The 23356-nt window shown below is 39.8% G+C and overlaps 1 protein-coding gene across 1 annotated transcript in view; it reads left to right on the top strand.

Moving 5' to 3' along the window:
• chchd6a (coiled-coil-helix-coiled-coil-helix domain containing 6a) overlaps positions 1-23356 on the top strand; it is a 115359-nt gene that overhangs the window by 51936 nt on the left and 40067 nt on the right. Inside the window, exon 6 of the mRNA XM_084068261.1 lies at positions 2737-2807. Within this exon, the coding sequence (XP_083924387.1) occupies positions 2737-2807 (71 nt within the window). The remainder of the gene's footprint in view (positions 1-2736; positions 2808-23356) is intronic.

Below are 23356 nucleotides of genomic sequence, written 5' to 3'. Positions count from 1 at the left end.
ATGCAAGATGGCTAGTGTGGACTAGTCAACACCAACTCGGGACTCCTGAATCGCTGCCCTCCACACCGGAGGGCAGACCCCTCTTATCTCAGAATTTTAACTTTTTTCGTAAATTAATGCTGTACTTTACCATTCTATGTCACACAAAAGTAGCAAAAATAGCCGATCTACAAGCTCAAAATGCGTCGCAGAGTGCTTGTAGAGTGCGACACGTTTTGAGCTTGTAGATCTGCTATTTTTGCTATTTTTTAAGCTACTAATATAGACTGAAGTAATTAAAGTGGGTCATGTTTGCATGTTTGGAATTGTAACAGCTGAAATCAATAATATATCAGTATTCCGATATTAACCTGCAGGCCACATTAAGTGAAGGTGGGGGCCGCATGTGGCCCTGTGCCGCCAGTTGCCCATGTATGCTCCAGGCTGTGCCTTGGGTTGGCTCCCACAGTGTCAGTTTGTTTGCCACCAGTTCCGGGTGCCCCATCCCTCACCCTTCTCTCTCTGAGGGGGGGGCCCGTAGAGGTCCACGCTTCTGATGTGGTCCACCCAAGAGAAATGTCTGACAATTGGTACTGAGTTGTTTGTTCAAGATACTAAGTCATAAGAAATTCAGATTTCATGTGAATGAGATATAAACGTCATTTTTGGTTGTGTTTTTTGTTTGTTTTGCCTCAGTGTTTTAGGCCCTCCGTCCATAAGTTGTGGAAACCGGTTGGCATGGAGCATCTATCTGTTAACCACATTAACCGTGGTGTCCCTATTTTGAGCATGGTTTAAATATTTTTTTTTTAAAATGTGGTCATATTATTGTCTACTCAGGCTTTTGGGAGCACCCCGGACAGTTTTTAAGTTGCTTGATTCAGTATTTAGATATTTGCTATTAAATTTATCAGACACGCCCCCTTCCTATTCAAAACCATTGTAACTCCATTTTAACCATGTTAGATTCATCGGAAACACCCGTCCTTGGTTCTGGTGACTGATATTGTCCTTCCAATACTTGAGAAGAAAAAAAATAAATACAATAAAAAAATAAAATAAAACACATGAAAAAAAGTCATAAAAAAAACATGGCGCCTCACGTATTAGGAGGGCAGGACGAGTCACCAGAACCAACAACGGGTGTTTTTGATGAATCTAACATGTTAAAAATGGAGTTTGAAGTTATAATGGGTTTGTATAGGAAGGGGGCGTGTCTGATAAAATGAATATCAAATGTCTAAATATTGAATCAAGCAACTTAAAAACTGTCTGTGGGGCTCACAAAAGCCTGAGTAGACGATAAAATGACCCACAATTGTTTTGAAAGTGAAATATCCCTTTAAAAAGTAACGCTATTTCTTGTTTCGCTGTAATACGTGCATTAAATTGTAACCTTGTTATAAACGTTACTGCGCCTCACTACTCCAGTAAGTGGAAGAAGCCATTGTAACAACCTAAAACACCTGACAATAACACGTGCACACACACACACACACACACACACACACATACACACACACTCATGTTTGCACACAGAGTTTCAAAGGTGTGGAGGACATTCCGACAAATACCCTGACACATACACGCACGCTTGCATTCACACACGCACACACACACACACACACACACACACACACACACACACACACACACACACACACACACACACACACACAGAGGGGGCACGGGATCCAATGCAAGCCCAGCTGGTCCAGAATGTTGTTTAAATATCCGAGAGATGCTGGGTATTGGGAGGAAGATGTGTGTTTGAAGGACTGCAGTTGTTGTGGATTAACTGCTTGTCTTCAGCACACAACGGCTGTCTGCCCGGGGGAGCTTCTGGCATCCAGACCCCGTATATCTAATCCACGTTAGATCTGGATTAAGCAGAAGCTTTTCAGGGGTCGGAAAGAAAGTTTTTCTTTTACTTTTTAAGTGATGTTTTGTTGCTAAAAGTTGAAAGGTTTTGTTGTTAATTTTTAGGTAGCTCTATAATCTGATAGCAATGATTGCTATAGAGTGTTTGTTCAGTAACAGGGCTCTCTGGGTCTCTCAAGCTCTTTAGTTGGTTTGGGATACCAATTTTATCCAAACAGGAGAGAGAAGTCATACTGAGGCTACATGATAAACAAGTGGGGAAAAAAAGATAGTCAAAATTGGAACTGGAACACTAAAATGTATGATCTTTGCGGGGATCTCTAACCAGATTGGCTAAAATTGGTATCCTGACCTGCCTATCTGTTTATTAGGGATCTGGAGAGACGGGGAGAGCCCCAATACTGTACTTAGCAGTATGGAAAGATGGAAACTTTGCAATGACCAATATTGGAATATAGAGCTTTAACTTTTTAAGATTATTGTTATTATTAATTATAATTTTTACGGAAACATGACGTATTTCGTCGTCGTCAGGCAAAAACCTTGTACAGTATGTCCATATTTCAACTTTTCACGTTTTCTACGTAAATGAATGCCCTACTTCATCACACAGTGTTGATGAAGTGTCGTACAAAAGGAGTGAAAATAGCCGATCTACAAGATCTTGATCGGCTATTTTCCCTGTTTGAAGATGTTTTTTAAAATATTAATAACGGGAACGGTTGTGGACATAAAAAGGTTTCAACTCGAGAACCACGGTATGTTAACTTCTGTTGTTGATGTTTTGTGTGGTATGGGGTTATTGATGTTTAAAGAACACACACAAACATAAGGAACTACAATAACCATAATGCTTTGTTTGTCTGTCACTTGTAGAACATGGAGCGATTCAAACAGAGCAGTGAGCAATTCCACCACGCTGCCTCCAAGACCCAAGCTACTGTGAGGTGAGACGTACAGTACACACACACACACACACACACACACACACACACACACACACACACACACACACACACACACACACACACACACACACACACACACTCGTACTCAGAGTTTCAAAGGTGAGGACATGTTATTCCCCCAAGCCCCCTGGCGCACGGTCGCACACGCATGCTTGCATTCACACACGCACGCGTACTTGCATGTGTACACACACACACACACACACACACACACACACACACACACACACACACACACACACACACACACACACACACACACACACACACACACAGAGCAGCGTGCACACACAGTGGAGTAATAAGCAGCAGTGGATAGCAATCTCCTCTTTTTCCCATTTATTTTGCTAAGCACTTAAACGCAAACATTCCCCTGAGCAAAGCCAACTAATGTGATAAGTGTTTTAATTGGCTGCTTTGATTAAGAAGAGTTTAACAATACCCCAGTTTCCCTCCGTTTGTGTGTGTGTGTGTGTGTGTGTGTGTGTGTGTGTGTGTGTGTGTGTGTGTGTGTGTGTGTGTGTGTGGACTCCTAATGACACCCTGCCCAGAGAGGAGGTAGCTCATTACTGCCACCAGAGGATTATAAACGGCTCCTTGGAATTCACAAAAGAGTGACACTTGGCTTTGAATGTTCAGCCATGCAATAATGTGGTCCGTTCTTTGATGAGGCTCATCCAGTACAACAGCTATTTGGGTGGAATTCTGTATTTATTTTGTGGTTTAAATCAGTAGTAGTATTAGATTACATGAAACTGCTCTGTTAACTTTTATTATATTATTTATTATTATACCATACCACTTTCAACCTGTCTTACTATCAACCTAATTTATTATAGAAAACATGTCAAAAGAAATAGCAGAACAACGTTGTCACATGCCTGTGACACGTTGGCTGGTGCTGGAAGGTCTGGCCCTTGAGAAATGAGTTTTTGTTTTTTTCTAGAATTGTGATACCGATAAATAGGAACTAAAACTATACTATTCGATCCGAGCTTGAACACAATAGATTGATTGTTCGTGAACCCATTAATACCTGGAACGCATCTGTGTCACTTTTTGATGTGAGCTAAAAAGCATTATTTTACACTTTGGCTATTCAAAAATAGCAGATCTACAAGCTCGAGCTTGTAGGTCTGCTATTTTTGAGAAATCGTGAAAATGTGTGCAAATCTTTGAATATCTTTTTTTTCAAGCAAACATTTGTAACTCAAATCTTTGCTTCTGGGTGGTCCCTGGAACAAAATATTTTGAGATGGGGGTCCTTGGCTAAATACATATACATTTTGGGGTCCTTGACATGAAAAAGTTTGAGAACCACTGACATAGTAACATAAGTAAAAAAAAAAAAAAACAGTTTTTAGAAGCCATTCTTAATGGGTTAAAATAAACGCAAACACTGAAGGTTTTCAAATCCAGGGTCCTGATCCAGAAACCACTAAGTACTCTTTTTAGGTAACCCCCCCCCCCCAGATCAAATGTAACCCAGACATAAAGCCAAGCTGTCGCCTCTCTCCCACCTTTATTCTACCTGCTGACTACTCAGTCATACTGATTCCCCCGAGCTGACGTTCTTAAGCCTGATGCTACAGTAACAGTAGTTATGGTAGCGTTTTCATGCTTATCTGGAGTGGATGAGCGCTATTGGCTGAATGAGAGCCCCATTACACACAGATTAAACGCACTGTGTGTGTGTGTGTGTGTGTGTGTGTGTGTGTGTGTGTGTGTGTGTGTGTGTGTGTGTGTGTGTGTGTGTGTGTGTGTGTGTGTGTGTGGTGCGTGGGTGCGTGCGTGCGTGCGTGCGTGCGTGTGTGTGTTTGATATGTGCCGATGTTGTACATGTAATCTATACTAGGTGATTCTACCTCTGGGGAATAATGCTACAGCAGCAACTCTAATCCTCAGGATGGTGCGTGTGTGTGTGTGTGTGTGTTCGCGCGTGTGTGAGAGGGGGATCATGTGTGTAGCGTGTGTTTTTTTTATCACACAAGATAAAGCGATCACAGCTTCAGCAGGTAATTTACAGTATCAGTCTACTTCAATTACATGCTGTCAACAGTGTCTAGGTACTGGTTTAGGCTCTGTCTAATTCTGTTATCTACCTTAGAGAGAGAGAGAGAGAGAGAGAGAGAGAGAGAGATGGGTTCTTGCATTGTTCACTTGTCTGTTGTGTAGATTTGTATACTGTGTGTGTGTGTGTAGATTTGTATACTGTGTGTGTGTGTGTGTGTGTGTGTGTGTGTGTGTGTGTGCGTGTGCGTGTGCGTGTGTGCCTAATAAACTACATCCAGGTATCAGCCTGCCTACATTCTTTTGCTATTATACGGGATCTTCACAGACAAAGATATATTATAACGATACTGTATCTTATATTAAAATTAGCTTGTGGGTGGATGGTGTGCGTCAGAAACGTAACATTCGGATTCCCCCAGAAGCAAAGATTTGAGTTACACATGTTCACTTTAAAAATATATATATTCAAAGATTTGCACACATTTTCACGTTTAAAAAAAAAAATAGCAGATCTACAAGCTCATAGCGTGGCACTCGGTGCCACGCTATGAGCTTGTAGATCTGCTATTTTTGAATAGCCAAAGTATAAATTAATGGCATAAATGGTATAAAATCTAAAATGACACAGATGCGTTCCTTTCTTAATGGATTAACAGAGGACTCAGATTATTGTTGAGATCAAATCAACTGTGCTGACATGTATAGTTACTGATTAATGTTTTGTACTTGATTGGTACTAGCTGGTACTAAGATTTGAGTCTAGTGTTATTCTATTTTAGAAAAGCCTCCTGGACAAGATGTTGGAAACTATAGCACTCGTGCTATATACACATCTGGTTCGTCCAATGTGATTGTGATGAGTTTGATTGTTGGCTACAGTAGCACCTCATTACATACAACAATGTTTAACCGCGGTGCGTTGTGGGCTTGTAGATCTGCTATTTTCCCACAAGTGACACGTCACGCGACAAACTATAAATCAGGCTTCACCGTGTTTTCGACAGACAAGACCCACTGAACCTGGACAGCACCACATTGGGTCACCTTGAAGGCCCTGTTAAGGCTAGGGAATTGATTTGTGTGTGTACACTGTTACATGTGTGTGTCTGCACGTGTGTGATTGACATGTGTGGCATCTGACAGGAGCCATGTGAAGGTGTAGTCTTGATGAAATGGCCTGATATGAGAGATACCAGTGTTATGTTTGCTGGGTGTGCACCAGAGAGAGAGAGAGAGAGAGAGAGAGAGAGAGAGAGAGCACAGTAAACCAAAACATATTTATATCAATCTTTTTTGTTTATTTATGTGCACCTCCTGCCAGTGAATTTCTTACTGATTTGAATGGACACAAAAGAGTGAGAGGAAAAGAGATCGACAGAAAGCTACATAAAAAGAGAAGCTTTTAGCTCACACTGTAACCAGTTTCTGGGAGAGACAACAGGACAGACGGAGAGACAGAGTGACAGAAGATGGCTGGAGTGAGTGGCAGAGTTTCAGAAATGAGAGCCAGAGAGAAACAGAGAAAAGACAACCTCATATTTGTGTTTGAAAAGCAGTCAAACAGTCTGTGCCATATGTTGACAATGGACAAGACTAGCACAGCGATGGCCTCAGTTTGGAGTGCGGACACGGTCTTTTCTTGGAGGGGATCTGAATCATAATTATTAGCTAATGAAATTACAGAAAATAGACGTGAAAAACGTATATAAAAAAACAAACTATTGTTTGTTAATAAAACTAAATAATAGAGAATACTTAGTTTTAGTCTTATCAATTTATTTATATATGAACATAGTTTGGGTGAATACATTTTTAATTATGTTCTTTATTGCATAATATTTTAAATATATTTTTTTAATAAACTAGCATACTCACTTTAAAAACTAATTATAGGCTAACTAAACTGAAAATAAAAACAAAAAGTCAAAACAAATTAAAAACAAATCAAAAATGCTAACTATAAATTAAGCATAGCGTTAGTTCATGCAAGACACGGAAGTCTTGCACATGCCTCAGCTGTAATCGGCTGTCAGTCAGCTGATGTGAACATCAGCCTAGCCTCCTATAGGGCATCGCAGTTCCCGCCCACTTCCTGGTGCCGGAAGTAAATACTCAATGCATTTTTCCCATTGACTTTTCCAAAAATATTTATATCAATTAATTTAAGCCTAGAATCAAGCTATCCAGGATCCTGAATGAATCTGGTGAATCATGACCATAAAACGTCTGATTCTGTGAAAAATCTTTTTTGAAATCGGCAAAACAAAGGGTATTTTTTAAATATAGTATATCATATCATTAAATATAAAATAAAAAAAATCACAGAAAAAAAGTTTTTTTTAAATATGAAATATTTTTTTTTAAATGTCATAGAACCTTTAACATTCCCTGATTTTGCTTAGCATGCTGCTTGGACAAAATTCAGGGAACATCTCCAAGAACGGAGCCTTTAACGGCAAGCTTAATTGTATTCCATTTGTTGCAATAAATGGTTAGATCTACTTTGACGTGTGTGATCCTGACTGAATAGTCTTTGTGTGAAGCTGGTCTGTTAGAGCGAGTTGCATGGATGATGAACTACATGCATCAGCGTTTTAGTTGTAAGTAGTTGCAGTCGGTTTTGTTGCAAGAATCACAGAGGTGGAACGGCTCTAATAACAGTCTGTGTGCATGTCTGTGTACTGTATGTGTGGGATTCTTTGTTCTGTGTATGTCCAAGTGTGTGATCACTGATGTGTGTGGATTTTTACACTGAGTTAAACCATGGGTTCCCAAACTTTTCAGCCCGCGACCCCAAAATAAGGCGGAAATTGACTCGCGACCCCACCTAAACCTGGAGGTCATTTATGCACATAAACTTGCACGTTCGGTGTGCATTTGTAATGTGTTAAAATGGTAAAATGTAGCATTTGTGATCATTTTAGATGGTATTTCATCCATTCCGTTGAATTTAAAGTTAAAAAAAAAAAAAAAAAAACTTTTTTTTTTTTTTTTTTTTTTAATGACCCAAAATAATTTCGCGACCCCACGTCAGTCTCCCGCGACCCCAAGTGGGGTCGCGACCCCTACTTTGGGAACCCCTGAGTTAAACTAACAGTCAAGATTTAGCTGCGTGTGTGCGTGCGTGCGTGCGTGTGATTTTTTTTATCCACTAGGATATACAGTACACTGCCGAACTTTGACAGGATAACCGTTGATACACTATACTTAAAGGACAACTTTGGTTTTTCACAACCAAGGTTTATATTTTAGCTTGTAATTAAAGTAAATAAAAGATGAGTGTTATTTTTTTTTAATTTACTGCTTTCTATAATTTTAGCAATTTTAGCGATATTTTTTACAGTGGGCGGGGGCATTCTGTCCGGTTGCTAAATATGTCTTTTACACAATAAAAAAGGTCCTGTGGTCTTTGATGGCCAGATGTGAGTTATTGGGGGCTAGAAGAGCTACTGTAATTAATAATAAAGAAAACGCTGAGTTATTGTGTAAAAAAATACATATTTAGCCAACGGACAGAATGCCCCCGCCCACTGTAAAAAAGATCCCGAAAATTGCAAAAACTATAGAAAGCAGTAAATGGAAAAAAAATTACACTCATCTTTTATTTACTTTAATTACAAGCTAAAATGTAAACCTTGGTTGTGAAAAAACAAAGTTGTCCTTTAAGTATTGTAAATCCAGATACTCACAATGTGCTGCGACGCATTGGTGAGCTTGTAGATCTACTATCTTCGGTGCACGCCACAATGCGCAAGCAAGTATAACTCAGGTTTAACTAGCCCCGGTGAGCAGGCAGGTGACTTGCATGTAGGGTTGCCAGATCTGCTTATTATAATTTCCCCGCAATATTTTATTTGAAAATAGCCGATCTACAAGCTCACACCGCGTCGCATCGCGACGCGTTGTGAGCTTGTAGATCTGCATTGATACATCTCTTTCAACCAATTAATTATGTGCGGAGTATATGGTGCAAAGAATTTGTCCTGCCCTGTGTGTCAGGACATATTAAAACATCCTGTTCTCCTATATAATATAAGAGACATTAAATGGATGGTTGAGCTGGACGGACGGCCAGCGCAACACTTATGGAATACTTTCATTACCGTAAGCAAGGAAATACTTTCTATATTTTTATATTTTACTTATACATATTTTTAAGAATAAAAATACGTTTGTCTCGTTCAAATGACCATGAACAATGCAAGCATACAGCATTGTTTGTGTGAATATGACTCGACACCACTACTCGCCCTGTTGATTCTGTGTTTTTGTCTGTGTTTGCAGTCGGCGCAACGCTGGCTCAGCAAACCTACAGTACCCGTATAGATTACATCTCCCACTTCTTTATGTTCCTCTACCATACTTATAGTCTTAGACAGCGCCATCACATGGCAATGTGAGTTCCCTGTGCAGATGGCTATGCGGCCCTTTATAAAGAAATGCACTCTTGTATATCTGCCACATGAAAAATGCATAACCTCCCCCCTTGGATACTAAAGCATAATCTGTACAGTATATCTACTGTATCACCTGTCTTGAAAGCTTAGCAAAGTAAGAAAACACTCGTGAATTGTTTGATATATCCCCCTTGGTGACAATGGCACACTGTGAGCTTGTTCTGAGGCGTTAAATTACTTTAGTTTTACATTCTTTTATGAGCTTTTATGATGGTTCTTTTATATGAGTTAAACAGTGTTCATATTTCAGCATTTTATTTATTTATTTATTTTGTACCATATCTACGCGTTTCATTATACCACAGGAGTGTTCATCAAAGTACGGCACGTAACACAATAAAGTGCACACTCATCACAAGCAGCAAGCAATGGAAGGTGGAAGATTTTCTGGTTGTGAACTCAGTGACTATATGTCTTTGAAAATGAGTCTGGGTTAAAATGTATTTTTCAACTAAAAGCATATAGCGACATTTGTGACGTGTTGGTTTTAAATGAAAGACCCCAACCCCACCAAAATACTAAATGAGGGCAAAGAAAGCGCAAAGAAAAGAGTACTAGGGATTTGTAGGGATGTTCTTTGGTGGAGAAAATATGATTTTTCAGATGATTTAAACCACACCAGTGAGCATATGTGGACAGGGACTTTAATTTCAACAGAAAAAAGCTGTGTTCCCTGGATGCCACCATCACAGGAATAATGTGTCATCCAGTGTGCTATATCCCTGTTGGGGCACATTCCTTCAGTTCTTCTGAGGTAAGGGAAGGTAACAAGGGTCAAGTTGGGCGTTCCTTTGGGGAATTCTTTCTCATAATATCCTCTATAACTTGTAACAGAAGTCCAGTGCTTTCTGTTTTATTTGAAATAGAGGGTGTAGGCAGACATAATAATACCATTCAGATGTCATTTCATCTCGAGGAAGGCAGGAGAAACGTGTTCGTTTTGAGGAATTGCAAAACTTTGGGAATATTCAGAGATGGAAAATTGCCATTCCCAAGGGAATATGGGAATTAATGGGAACAAATCATGTGAATGTTGTGAGTTATGTGCGCAGGCTGTATATATTCCAGTCCTGGGGTTCATTACTACACAGTAAAATTCAGATTCTTAATTTAACCATGAGAGTCTCATTTGTACACTCTCTGAGCTACAAATGGATGAATTATCTCCTGCTTTCATAGTGAATGGAGTGAATTTTTACACTTTTCAGAGTTTACTGTGTCGAACCTATTCTATAAGATTTAACAAGATTCACAAGTTGTTTGCCAGCCGTGTAGCGGCGCTGGCACTGTTTTATTTGACAACTTATAAATAAAAATAAAAGGGAAGACAAATGCTGTTTCATGTTTATACAGCTAATGCCATTAAAGGCAAAACGGACCAAATCAACTCGGCTAGGATGTGTGGTTGAGGGAAGATAAAAGCACCTTTCTTATCAGGCTCTGAGCTTTAACGGCGGCACCGGCTTTTTGTAGTTGTTTGTTTCGTTGCGTCTTTTCCAATTTCCAATTTCTACCCCCTTTCATTTCTCCCTCGCCGTCTCGCTCCGTCTCGTCTCGTCTGCGTGGTTAACAAGTCTCGCTCCTCTTTGTTGTGCGTGTGTGCCTCCGCCTTCGCTGGCGCAGATTAAAAATAATGAGCGGCATCATTAATTAAACAACTAATCTCATCTTATACGTGTGTGTGTGTGTGTGTGTGTGTGTGTGTGTGTGTGTGTGTGTGTGTGTGTGTGTGTGTCATATTTACAGCTCACAGATGGGCAGAAAACTCCCCCAAATTATTGCTGTCACATACACACTTAAGCAAGCGCGCGCACACACACACACACACACACACACACACACACACACACACACACACACACACACACACGCAGCACAGCAACAGGCAGACCGTTTTGCTCTTTGAGTAGCTCAGCAGAACCGATGCTCTGCCTCTGACCCCTTTAATGAAACAAGCCGATGCTCTGATGCTGAGGGCCCCTGACTTCAAACTAAAGTTCCTTATCTGAGTTAGCCTCCAGTAGACAGGAGGCAGAAGAGAGACAGGCAGAGAGAGAGAGAGAGAGAGAGAGAGAGAGAGAGCACTTTCTGTGCGTCATTAGTGAGAAAGAGTACAGAAGGGAGTGTGTGAGAGAAAGACAATGAAAAGGAGGGTGTGAGAGATGAACAGACAAGAGAAGAGAGATGAAGCTCCTTAGAGCGTGCCAAAAATCCTGAAGGGGGCGTCAACAAGTGTCTTTTGGTAGCTGCGGACATCTGTGAGGGGTAAAAACCAGGTTGACTTAACATTGCCCAATGCCACGCCCAATGCCCCCCCCCCCCGTGGTGACGACACGGTGGCACACTCTATAGGGTGGCGTGGGGAACCGCAACGATCTCATAGGCTGCTGGCTCTTTAAACCAGCAATTTGATAGGACTCTATTGGATACCTCGTTCCCACCCCCTCGTCAATTGTATCCCCCAAACTGGGCCTGTCATTTGTCTTTAGCCCTTCCACCCATTGGTGGCTTATCCAACAGGCTTGAGGTGCTGAAGCACAGGGCACCAACCTTGGGGGGGCACCAAACAGCGTAAAAAAAAAAAAAAAACAGCGAAAAACGCCGAAATTTAGAAGCAGGGCTCCGCGCATCATAACACCCAGGTAAAAGGGTAAAAGCATGACCATTGTGTGTGTGTGCGCGTGTGTGGATAGATAGATAGATAGATAGACACACTTACTGTGTATTGCGTATTTACTAATATTTAGCAGTAGGACCCATGCACACAGCACATTCAAGCATCTCAAAGGGAGCTATGACTGATGTACGTACATACAGTACTGTATTATTTCTCTTTAACTTCTACTTAACATTGTTGCTAATCTTATTTCTTTGCTATTCTTGTTATCGGTGCTACAATTAGGAGCCCAAATCAAATCATTTTACTCTTGGGTACTTGTATAAGATGTAACAATAACAATCTTGAATCTCTATCTATTAACTTAACAATTGAAATCGATCTGATAAATAGGACTTAAACCAGCTCAAAGGAGTTCTTTTAATGCCAATGAAATGTTCTAATCTCTGTAATAGGATGTGAGGGTGTCTAACGCAGCACTGAGGCCTAACAAAAAACTGCAGAGAGAAGTCATTTTCTGATTAGGAGGTTATTTTGCAACTTTCACCAATGCTGTCTCTGCGCTATGATGTGCTTTAACCCATTAAGACCTGGAACGCATCTGTGTCATTTTAGGATTTCTTTGGCTATTCAAAAATAGCAGATATACAAGCTCATAGCGCGGCACCGAGTGCCGCGCTATGAGCTTGTAGATCTGCTATTTTTAGAAAAATCGTGAAAATGTGTGCACATCTTTTATATACATTTTTAACTCAAATCTTTGCTTCTGGGGTCCCTGGAACAAAATATTTTTAGATAGGAGGGGGTCTGCGGACAAATACATATTATTTTGGGGGTCCTTGACATGAAAAAGGTTTGAAAACCATTGATAATATAGCAACATAAGTAAAAAATAAAATAAAATAAAAACTTTAGCATATATTCAAACACATTTTCACGATTTTTCAAAAAAATAGCAGATCTACAAGCTCGTAGCTAGTAGATCTGCTATTTTTAAATGGCCCCAAATAAATAAAAAAATTACACAGATGCTGCTTCCCCGGTCTTAAAGGGTTAAATCCTGACTGAGTAGGGACACAGGACTGACTGTGAATGAACTTGGTGTGGCAATGAGCAAACAGAGACCAATGGAAGAAGCTCGTGTCGCAGATCTCGAGGGCACTCGAGTGATGATGATGATGATGACATCCTGACTGAAGATCTTGAAATAAATTAATGTTACGTAGAAAATCACATAGCTGATTGTGCGGCTGCTTTCTCAAGGATCTTAGAGAGAAATGGAAGGTCAGATATACAGTGTACTGTCAGAATCAAGAGTAGGCTTTCTAAGAAGAGGTTCAATTATTTACAGCTACCTTAACCCTTTAAGACCAGGAACGCAGCATCTGTGTGTCAATTTTTAGATTTCTTTGGGCTATTCAAAAATAGCAGATATACAAGCTCATAGCGCGGCACCGAGTGCCACGCTATGAGCTTGTAGATCTGCTATATATGTATATATATATATTTTTTTTTTTGTAATGCAAATGTTGATTTGTTTTTCAATATGGTACAAAATGTAACTCCAGTGGTACAAAGCAGCATACAGCATAAAACAACAATAAAGCCATTCCAAGAAATATACAAAACAAAATAGCTAATATCTAGCAAGTGAATTTTCACCAGCATCGAATGTACTACCGAGACAGTGTCTCATTTGTAAATATATCCAGAATGTACCATCATTTCCAAGGTCATATTTCTCTTTTAAATTTGAATAAGTTATAAAATCCCCATTCTCAAATAAATCACCAATAGTATTAACCCCTGCTGTCTGCCATTTTTTCCCAATATATCTTTGTCTTCCCAATACATATTTTAGGATTATTCCAAAGTGAAGAGTATAATTGTTTATAATGTGGCAGTTTATATGCTTTATGAATTTTACCCCATACACTCCTTGAGTGTGAAATAATAGGATTCAAATTGGGCTCCTTCCTCACTGGCTGTGAGAGAACAGCAATTGGGCGGAATGGTGAAGCCAAATATCTCTCGATGATTACCCAGTCTGAATTTAACCCGCTCCAGTGTTTGGACAGTTTAGCTATTTCAAAGGATATATTGTATGTCCTCATATCCGGTAAGCCAAGGCCACCTCTATCTCTAGGCATCCACATTTTACTCAGTTTGATTCTGGGCTTCTTTTTTCCCAAAGATAATCTCTAATAATTTTGTCATACTCTTTAAAAATCTTGTCTGGGATAGTTAGTCGGAGCATTGTTGAAATATAATTAAACTGGGGAGCAACCACCATTTTGATAACATTCACCTTACCCCATAGAGACAGTTTCAGAGTTCCCCACTTTTCCAAATGATCTTTTATCATAGTCAGTAATGGCTCATAATTTAGTGTGACAATTTTGTCCAAATCTGAAGTAAGTTTTACCCCTAAATATTTCATTCAGATAGGAACCCATCTGAAGCCAAATTGAGACACTGTATGTGAGTAACATGATTTAGATATCGGCATGGCCTCAGACTTACTCCAATGAATCTTATAGCCAGATAAACTTGAATACGTCCGAATAGTATCCATCAAGGGAGGGAGGGAATTAACAGGATCCTTTGTAATATGTCGTCCGCGTACAACATCAGCGTATGCTCTTTCCCTCCTCCCTCCACCCCCTTTATCGCTGTATTAGCTCTAATCATGGCTGCCAGGGGTTCTAGAAAAATCGTAAACAACATCGGCGAAAGACTACAGCCTTGCCTCACCGACCTTGTTAGATTGAAAAATGGGGAGATGAAACCGTTTGTGATCACTGCAGCTTTTGGGTTTTTAGCTACCTACTTTCTTAAACAGATGAGACAAAATAGCAAAATCAAATGAGCAAGAGCTAAAACAAATAAGTGTATCGACTAAACAAGATCCAATAAAACAATGCAACAATAAAACAAGAGTTCGTACAACTAGTTAACAACAAGTGACATGAAAAAGTTTGAGAACCACTGATATAGAAACATATGTTTTCTCAAAGACTAACAGAAAAACTGTTAGGATTTAGAAGACATTTTGTAGAATCCCCCAGAAGCAATCGCTTTAAAAAAAAAGTATATTATATTCAAAAGATTTGCACAAACTTTCACGATTTAAAAAGAAAATGGCCAAAAGAAATCTTAAAATGACACACAGCTGCGTTCCAGGAACTTTCCCCCCAAAAAATATTTGAAAATGGAACGCATACTGTATATGCGTTCTTGGCAGGCAATGTGTTAAAAGGTCCTCTATTAACCAACCAGCCTTATATACTTTTGTCATACAACGAATATTGAAAATAGCAATATACGCGCTCACAACGCGTCGCATTGCAATTCTTTGTGAGCTCGTATACAGTAGGTCTGCTATTTTTGCAATATTTTTGCACATTTGAAAACTTTTTTTGGCCGTAATGACATACAGTACGGACACCAGGTTAACAGTGGTGACAAAATTAGTCATAGATGGCTCTGGCCTTCCTGAAAGGGCCTTCCTGCATGTGTTTTAATACTATCTTGCCAGACTAAGCGAGATTCTTGCATCTCTGCAGCTGTCTGTGCGTGCGTGCGCGTGTGCTCGCCAGCTAGGTGTGACGGACGTGTTGTAATTGAATCGCCGGGGCCGGCGCTCCTCTGCGAATCAAAGCCTGAGAAGAGCCTTTAATTTGCTTTCAATTAAAGGCGCTGTTAAACACTCCTCAGAGAGCCCACCGCTGCAGACGGCTGTTGTGCGGAGATGGAGTGTAGACAAGCCAGGAGGTTGTAGCAAGTCTAGCGTGCAGGAGGTGGGTCCACGTGTCCGTGTGCGTTGCGCTCAGCTCCATTCCACAACGGGCTGGAAATAATAGCGTTCGAGATGTGTGTGTGGTTGTAATGTATCTGTCTCTACCTTAATCAGTCAAATTACATTACGCTATGGCACCTCGGCAATGAGCCTGTCATACTCATGCCTAATTTCTTTGCTCTGTTGTATGAATGGTTTTGCGTGCCGACGATAGCAGTTGTACGAGCTCACGATGTGTTGCATGCATACACGCCGCATCGTGAGCTTGTAGATCGGCTATTTGCGGTGCGCTACACCGTCGTGTGACAAAGTATTAATCAGGCTTTAGTCATCACACTGACTGACAGATGACAGTGGTGGAAAAAGTACTCAAATGTTTTACTTAACACATTGGGTGCCAAAACCGTATATATACGGTTTTTGCAATACTTACATGGAGTGCCAAAACCGTATAAATACGTTTTTTGGAAAAAAAAAACAAATTTCAAATTTTTTTTATTTTTTTTATTTTTTTATTTTTACCTTCTAAGCACCAGGAGATATCATTTTCCGAAGATTTTGACTCCAATCCACTTTCTGGTTAACTTATGACTTCAAAAGCCTGTATCTCGGCTCCTAAAAAAATGGTTAAAAACCCTGGCACTCAGTGTACTCTGTTCTAAAAAAAACCTAGCACCCAATGTGTTAAGTAAAAGTATCAATACTGCAATGTAGAAGTACTCTGTTACAAGTGAAAGTCCGGAATTCAAAATTTACTTGAGTAAAAGTACAAAAGTATTGGCATCAAAATGTACTTAAAGTATCAAAAGTAAAAGTACTAAAATGTTTGAAAATAGCAGATCTACAAGCTCACAACGTTTCGCTGTGCGACGCATTGTGAGCTTTTAAATCGTCTATTTTCAAATAGCCTATGTATAAAATAGGGCTAAAGTGGTTAATGTATGTTTTATAATATAATATAATTGATATCTGCAAAAGTAACTAGTAACTAAAGTCTTCAAATAATTCTAGTGAAGTAAAAGTACAATATTTGCCTCCGAGATGTAGTGGAGTAAAAGTAAAAGTATAGACAATTGGAAATACCCCGGTAAAGTAAAAGTAACTCAAAACTGTGCTTAAGCACAGTACTTGAATAAATGTTACTTTACACCACTGCAGACAGACAGAGACCAAGACAAACAGACAGAGACCAATTACGCTACAACCCACATATCATACTAACCACTGCTGATTTAATTCCTCAAAGCTCGCTTCTCTGCTTTATTTGATCAAATTTGAATTATTTCCCAGTCAGTTAGCTGTGATTTCTTGCTAATTGCGCCGCTCTGCCTCGTGGCACGGTAGCGTACATATGTAGCTCATGTAAGGCATGTGGCTGGAGAGTGGGCGTTCATTTTTCTTTTTCTTTGTCTTTCTTTTTCACGCCTTATTTGGTTCAAAGTCACTTTTATCCATTTAATTGGCTTTGGCTCACAATGCCATACACTGTATCTGCAATGCATCACATTATAATATGTACATATGTATTTTTAGATTATTGTTCTGTTGTCAAACGATGGACAAGTTTAGATGAAGTGTCATACTTTTGTTTTAACCAGTGACAAAGTAACACTAGTAAACAGGGACATTTTGTTTACGTACATTTTTGCTGTTATATCGTCACTGTTGGGCCGGAACCTTGTACTGTACGTCCAAAAACTTAACTTTTCAGGAAATGGAAAAGAAATAACCTGTGTTTTAGTTATAATGTATGTATTATATGTATGTATGTATGTAGTCAACTCTTGTCAATACGTTAATACATACGTTTCATTGGTTAAATATGTATGAAGCCCACAGACAAACGTAACCACATTCAACTTAGCGTTGCTGTTTTGGGCATGTCATTACAGGTGACATTTTTGAGCATTTAAAAAATGCTCAAACATTTTCAAAAAAGTTTCAAAAATAGCTGATCTACAAGCTTGTTGATACAATACAGAGATACAATGTTTCTTCCCGACAGTGACGATATACAGTTATATACAGTACTGTATAGGTGAAGAGAACATGCATGCATCGCACTGGCTGATAATTAATTGTAATGAATGCATCACACCAGATCTCAATCTCTTTTCTCTCTCTCTCTCCTTTAGTACTTTTGATTTCATGACCGTGAATGTTCTCATCAAGTTTCATTACTTTTTGAGATATCTAACGTGCCAGCGGACAATCTGTCCTCAGGGTGGCACTAGAGGAAAATCCCTGGGAGGCATGCAGGTGCACAGTAAATTCCATGGCATTCCAGCCAGTAGAGATCTACCAACTTGAAGCCTAGCTTCCCTATTCTGCGGCTAACATTTGGCAAAAAAATAGCAGATCCATAAGCTCACAGCGCGTTGCATTGCAATGCATTGCAACGTTGTAGATCGTCTATTTTCAGCGAAGATATTTAGTATAGAGTGAAAACAGTCATAATAACCCCGACGTCACCTGATGGAGTTAGCAGACCCGGTGTTACAGTGTGTGTGTGGAAGCTCCCTCAGGGTAGTGGGCTAGCTGCTGGAGCCATTCCAGAGGTCACTGATGGAACAAGAGAGGTTATACTGTATGAGTCCGTTTTGTAGGACTTTCAGACTTCATTTAACCCATTTAGACCGGGAAGGTTCAGAACGCATCATTTCTTTGGCTATTATTTTTAGAAAAAATTTGATTTTTTTATTTTATATATATATACATTTTTAACTCAAATCTTTGCTTCTGGGGGTCCCTGGAACAAGATATTTTTTTAGATGGGAGGGGGTCCGCGGACAAATACATATTATTTTGGGGGTCCTTGACATGAAAAAGTTTGAAAACCATTGATAATATAGCAACATAAGTAAAACAAATAATTTAAAAAAACGTAGGATTTAGAAGACATTTGTAGAATTCCCAGAAGCAAAGTTTTGAGCTTTGAAAAAGTATATATATATTCAAACGAAAGATTTGCACATATTTTCATGATTGGAAAAAAAAAAAGAAAAAAGCAGATCTACAAGCTCGTAGCACTCGGTGCTGTGCTACGAGCTTGTAGATCTGCTATTTTTGAATAGCCAAAGACATCTAAAAAAATGACACGGATGCGTTCCCGGATGGAAAGGGTTAACACTCAAGATATTTCTGGGCATGAGCCTTTCCCCAGGCTTGGTACATCTCCAGAAATCGCTGACATGGACAGTGCAGGTTTTTTTTTCCCCCTTCTTTCTAAGTCAGGGTTTGGGTGGGAGGGGGGGTATAGGGATTAGCCTGGACTCTGGAAATTGGAAGAGTCTGTACAGAGCAAACATCAACTAAGAGAGGCCAGATGGACAATCTGGGGTTGGGACTGGAACTTAACCCTTTAAGACCGGCGGGAACGCATTTGATTTCTTTGCGGCTATTCAAAAATAGCAGATATACAAGCTCGTAGCGCGGCACCGAGTGCCGCGCTACGAGCTTGTAGATCTGCTATTTTTTGAAAAATCGTGAAAATGTGTGCAAATCTTTGAGTGTAATTCTTTCAAGCGAACATTTGTAACTCAAACCTTTGCTTCTGGGGGGATTCTACAAATGTCTTCTAAATCCTAACAGTTTTCTTTTTTGAAAAAACGTATGTTGCTATAATCAGTTGTTCTCAAACTTTTTCATGTCAAGGACCACCAAATACATGATACGTATTTGGCCGCGGACCCCCATATCAAAATATGTTGTTCCAGGGACCCCCAGAAGCAAAGATTTGAGTTAAAAATGTTCGCTTCAAAAATATATATATTCAAAGATTTGCTAACATTTTCACGATTAAAAAAAATAGCAGATCTACAAACTCACGAGTGCCGCGATATGAGCTTGTAGATCTGCTATTTTTGAATAACCAAAGTATAAATTAATGGTTAAAGTGATTACACAGATGCGTTCCCCGGTTTCAACGGGTTAAACCAGCTTGGAGAGCTTGCATAAACCATCATTGACACATACAGACATACTGGTGCAGGGGATTTGCAATGGAGAATCCTACGTGGGCTCATTGCGGTTAATGCCTCTGGCTATGTAACGAATCAATGTGTCACTATTAACTGTCCTTTCTGTCGGCAGCGGGAAACTACTCACTGATTCACTGATTTGTGTAGTGCAGTGAGGTTGCCTTTTTGAGTAGAGTTTTGATGATTTCCCATCTAGGTGAATGTTTAAAAAAGCACTACTTTTGAGATTAAGTGCCAACTGATTATTTCATGTTCGCATTATTGTGTGTGTGTGTGTGGGGGGGGGGGGGGGTTTCTGTCCATAGCTAATCTCTCATACATCATATTTCTGGCTACTGAATGTCTCCAGCAGACTTGAACTGTTAATTGTCTGCCTTTGAAAATAGCATGTCTTGACCAAAAATACATAGTAAAAAAAAAAGTACAGTGCCGAGATACCGGATTTTTAAGTTAACCAAGAGGTGAATGGAGCAGCAAATCTTTGGATGACGATATCTTGGGTTCTGTGTGAGGAAAACGGACCCCCCCCCCATTTTTTATTTATTTATTTATTATTATTATTTTAAATTACGTTTTTTACGTCAGTGGCAGCATTGGTAAGCGGGAATAATTACGTTTTTTACGTCAGTGGCAGTGAATGAGGTAATGTCAACGAGGTCGCGATGACCTCGTTGACATTTGTGAAACCACACAGTGCAACCCTCAGTGATTAGCAACCATAAGAGGATCGATCATACTGGAGATAAATATTCTGTGACTACTTGAAAAAGGTAAGAAAATCGAAAAATCGCTGGCAGTGGGCAAACGCGGCCAGAAATAACTCTGGCAGTGAATGAGTTAAATTCTGACAACGACATCTGTGTAATTTGACGAAGTTCTAATTGATCATTACACAACGGGTAGTTCCGACCAAGCAATCTGATTGGTTCAAATAGGCTCTCTACCCGTGCTCAAACGAGCATGACCAGCACACCTAGACGTTCTCAAATGAACCTAATCAAAATATAAAAATCAGCTGTGCTGATCAGACGGGAGTCTCGGTAGAGCAGAGCCGGCTAAGTGGCTAGGCTTGCAGTTTGCATGGGAAGATTGCAGACGCAGTAGCTAAATCTGGCATTTAAAAAAAAATCGAATATCTTAATTATAATGAGATTGAGCTAACGGTTAAGTTTTGTTTCTCTATGTGTTCGGTTTGGGAAAAGTTGTCTATAGCGCTGACTGGACTGGCTGAGTAAACTCTGTCTCTGTCAGAACCCATGTGTTTCCAGGATAACGGAGATAACACTCGCAGAAAGGCTGTTATTTCGAGAGCGAAATGCCCCACAATATAAATACATTTCTATACGTTTTATTGTGATGTCAACTGTTGTATAATTGCAATATTACACTCGAGGGTGGCTTTAGCGTGACTGTTGGCACTTCAGTGATGCGGTCAGGAACGACGGGGAGCCGAGTTACGCAAGTGCATATAATGACGCACACCACTCTCGTGTAATATTACTTCAATTAATTTGTCCTAGAGTGACAGAGTGAGAGTGAGAGAGAGAGACAGACATACCCACAAGCAGACAGACAGAGAGTTTGATGTGACTGCAGCGCCAAACAATGTAAGAAGCAGATATGGTGCTAGATTAGATCTTGAACCAAGGAGACATGTTTTTATTTTGTGTTTATTGATACATTTTTTACTGACAATGACGACGTCAAAACACTCTCGTACATACAGTACATACACACATAGCCTCACTCCACCCCCCTCCCACATCCCCTTTAACAAATACTCTCATTTCCAAAAAGCCATACCAATGTTTGGAGTAGGGATCATTTTGATTTTTCAATTTAACACAGATAATACTGTACACTGTGCAGTAAATGGCCGATTTATTGTTCACACCACCAGATATTTTGATTTAAACCCTTTAAAACCAGGAACGCATCTGTGTGTCATTCATAGATTTCTTTGGCTATTCAAAAATATCTGATATACAAGCTCATAGCGCGGCACCAAGTGCCGCGCTATGAGCTTGTAGATCTGCTATTTTTGAAAAATCGTGGCAAAATCGTGGATTATATATTTCTTAAAGCGAACATTTGTAAAATATTTAGTTCCAGGAACCCCCAGAAGCAAAGATTTGAGTTACAAATGTCCACAATCTTTTTTTTTTTAAATCAAATATTTGCACAACTTTTCATGATTTTTCCAAAAATAGCAGATCTACAAGCTTGTGGCACTCGGTGCCGCGCCACAAGCTTGTAGATCTGCTATTTTGGAATAGCCAAAGAAATGTAAAAATGACACAGATGCTGCTTTCCCGGTCTTAAAGGGTTAAGAACACATTAGTTCTTATTATTAGTACATTTTTCGGCTTTTGCAAGGTTTTTTTTTTTTTTACGCAATCGAACCCTGATCTTACCTGTGTTAGATTTCCAATACTGAACCTTAACTCCATAAAAGTAAATCTAGAGAAGGATAAGGTACCTGGTTCAGTGGTTCCATAGTGTGAGGAGTTAAGCCCTTGAAATAATTGCTACACAGGTGATTACAATTGTAAGAATCAAAATGGTTTATTATCCTTAAACTAGTTTACAATTATTGATGAGCCTATTAACCAACCAGAATGAATTGTCATATACAAAAATAATACTCTACCAGCGGTTACAGTTCAATTCAGAGCTCTGAAGATACACTCCTCTCGAGCTAGTCGAGAAGTTTGCAATGCCCTAATATTATTTTCCAAGCGTTTATATGACTGGCATCTAGATACTAAAACATGAATAAAAATCATCAACAGGAGTCGCTGTTGGTCCACCGTAGGGGATCGAGCATGCGGCTCCCATCCCTTCTCGCGACCCATCGTTGGGGTGGGCAAGGACCCCCTCCCTGCTGTCTCACGGTCTCTCACGGCTGCCATGGGAGACGACCTTGGCTCCCTTCAGGGCACCTGTGGGCTGTATCTATCCTCCCTAAAACTCCTGCTCGATAAGAGTTCTATGCAACTTTCATCTGAGTTTGGCTGAAGCACTGAGAATATATTTTAATTGTCTGTTTGCTTTAAACTGGCCTGACTATGGATGTACAGAGAAACATCCATTTCACTTGTTAGCATTACAATAATAATATAAGATAGTTAAGACCACAAAACATTACTAACTTTATGAAATCATTTAAAGCACTATATTAACATTACAGCAGTAGTGTCTCCCTTTGAGGAAGTGTGAGAGATTAAGAGCCTCAAAGGTGATGACCTCATCTCCTAATGCTAGAGTCTTGTCTGCTCAAATGACCAAGATAGCTGAGCTCAAAACAGTGTAACTATATATATATCATTTTGACCTATAGAATTTCCTTTCAGTCCCCCTTCTCACCTACCAAAAAAGGTAGGTGAACTCCAATAAGGGAAATTATGAAGAACATCTACAGTGTTATGTCACAAGTCATTTTCAAGTGTTCATCATGTGTGTCTGGGTTAGGTTAGGCAAATGATTAAAACACACATTTTCCCATGCCAGCTACCAACTGCGAACAGCCAACGCCCCAAAACACCCAAACTGCTCCAGTGTCCCCCTTAGCTGACTGGCTGGGGAGGAAAAAGACATACAGACAGACAGACCGTCCGATCAACAGACAAAACCTCCTCTAGTTCAACCCCTGGCAAATAAAT

Source organism: Gymnoscopelus microlampas (assembly GCF_963454915.1).
Source record: "Gymnoscopelus microlampas genome assembly, chromosome: 10".
NCBI classification, from domain to species: Eukaryota; Metazoa; Chordata; class Actinopteri; order Myctophiformes; family Myctophidae; genus Gymnoscopelus; species Gymnoscopelus microlampas.
This window is presented reverse-complemented; position numbering and strand designations above follow the sequence as displayed.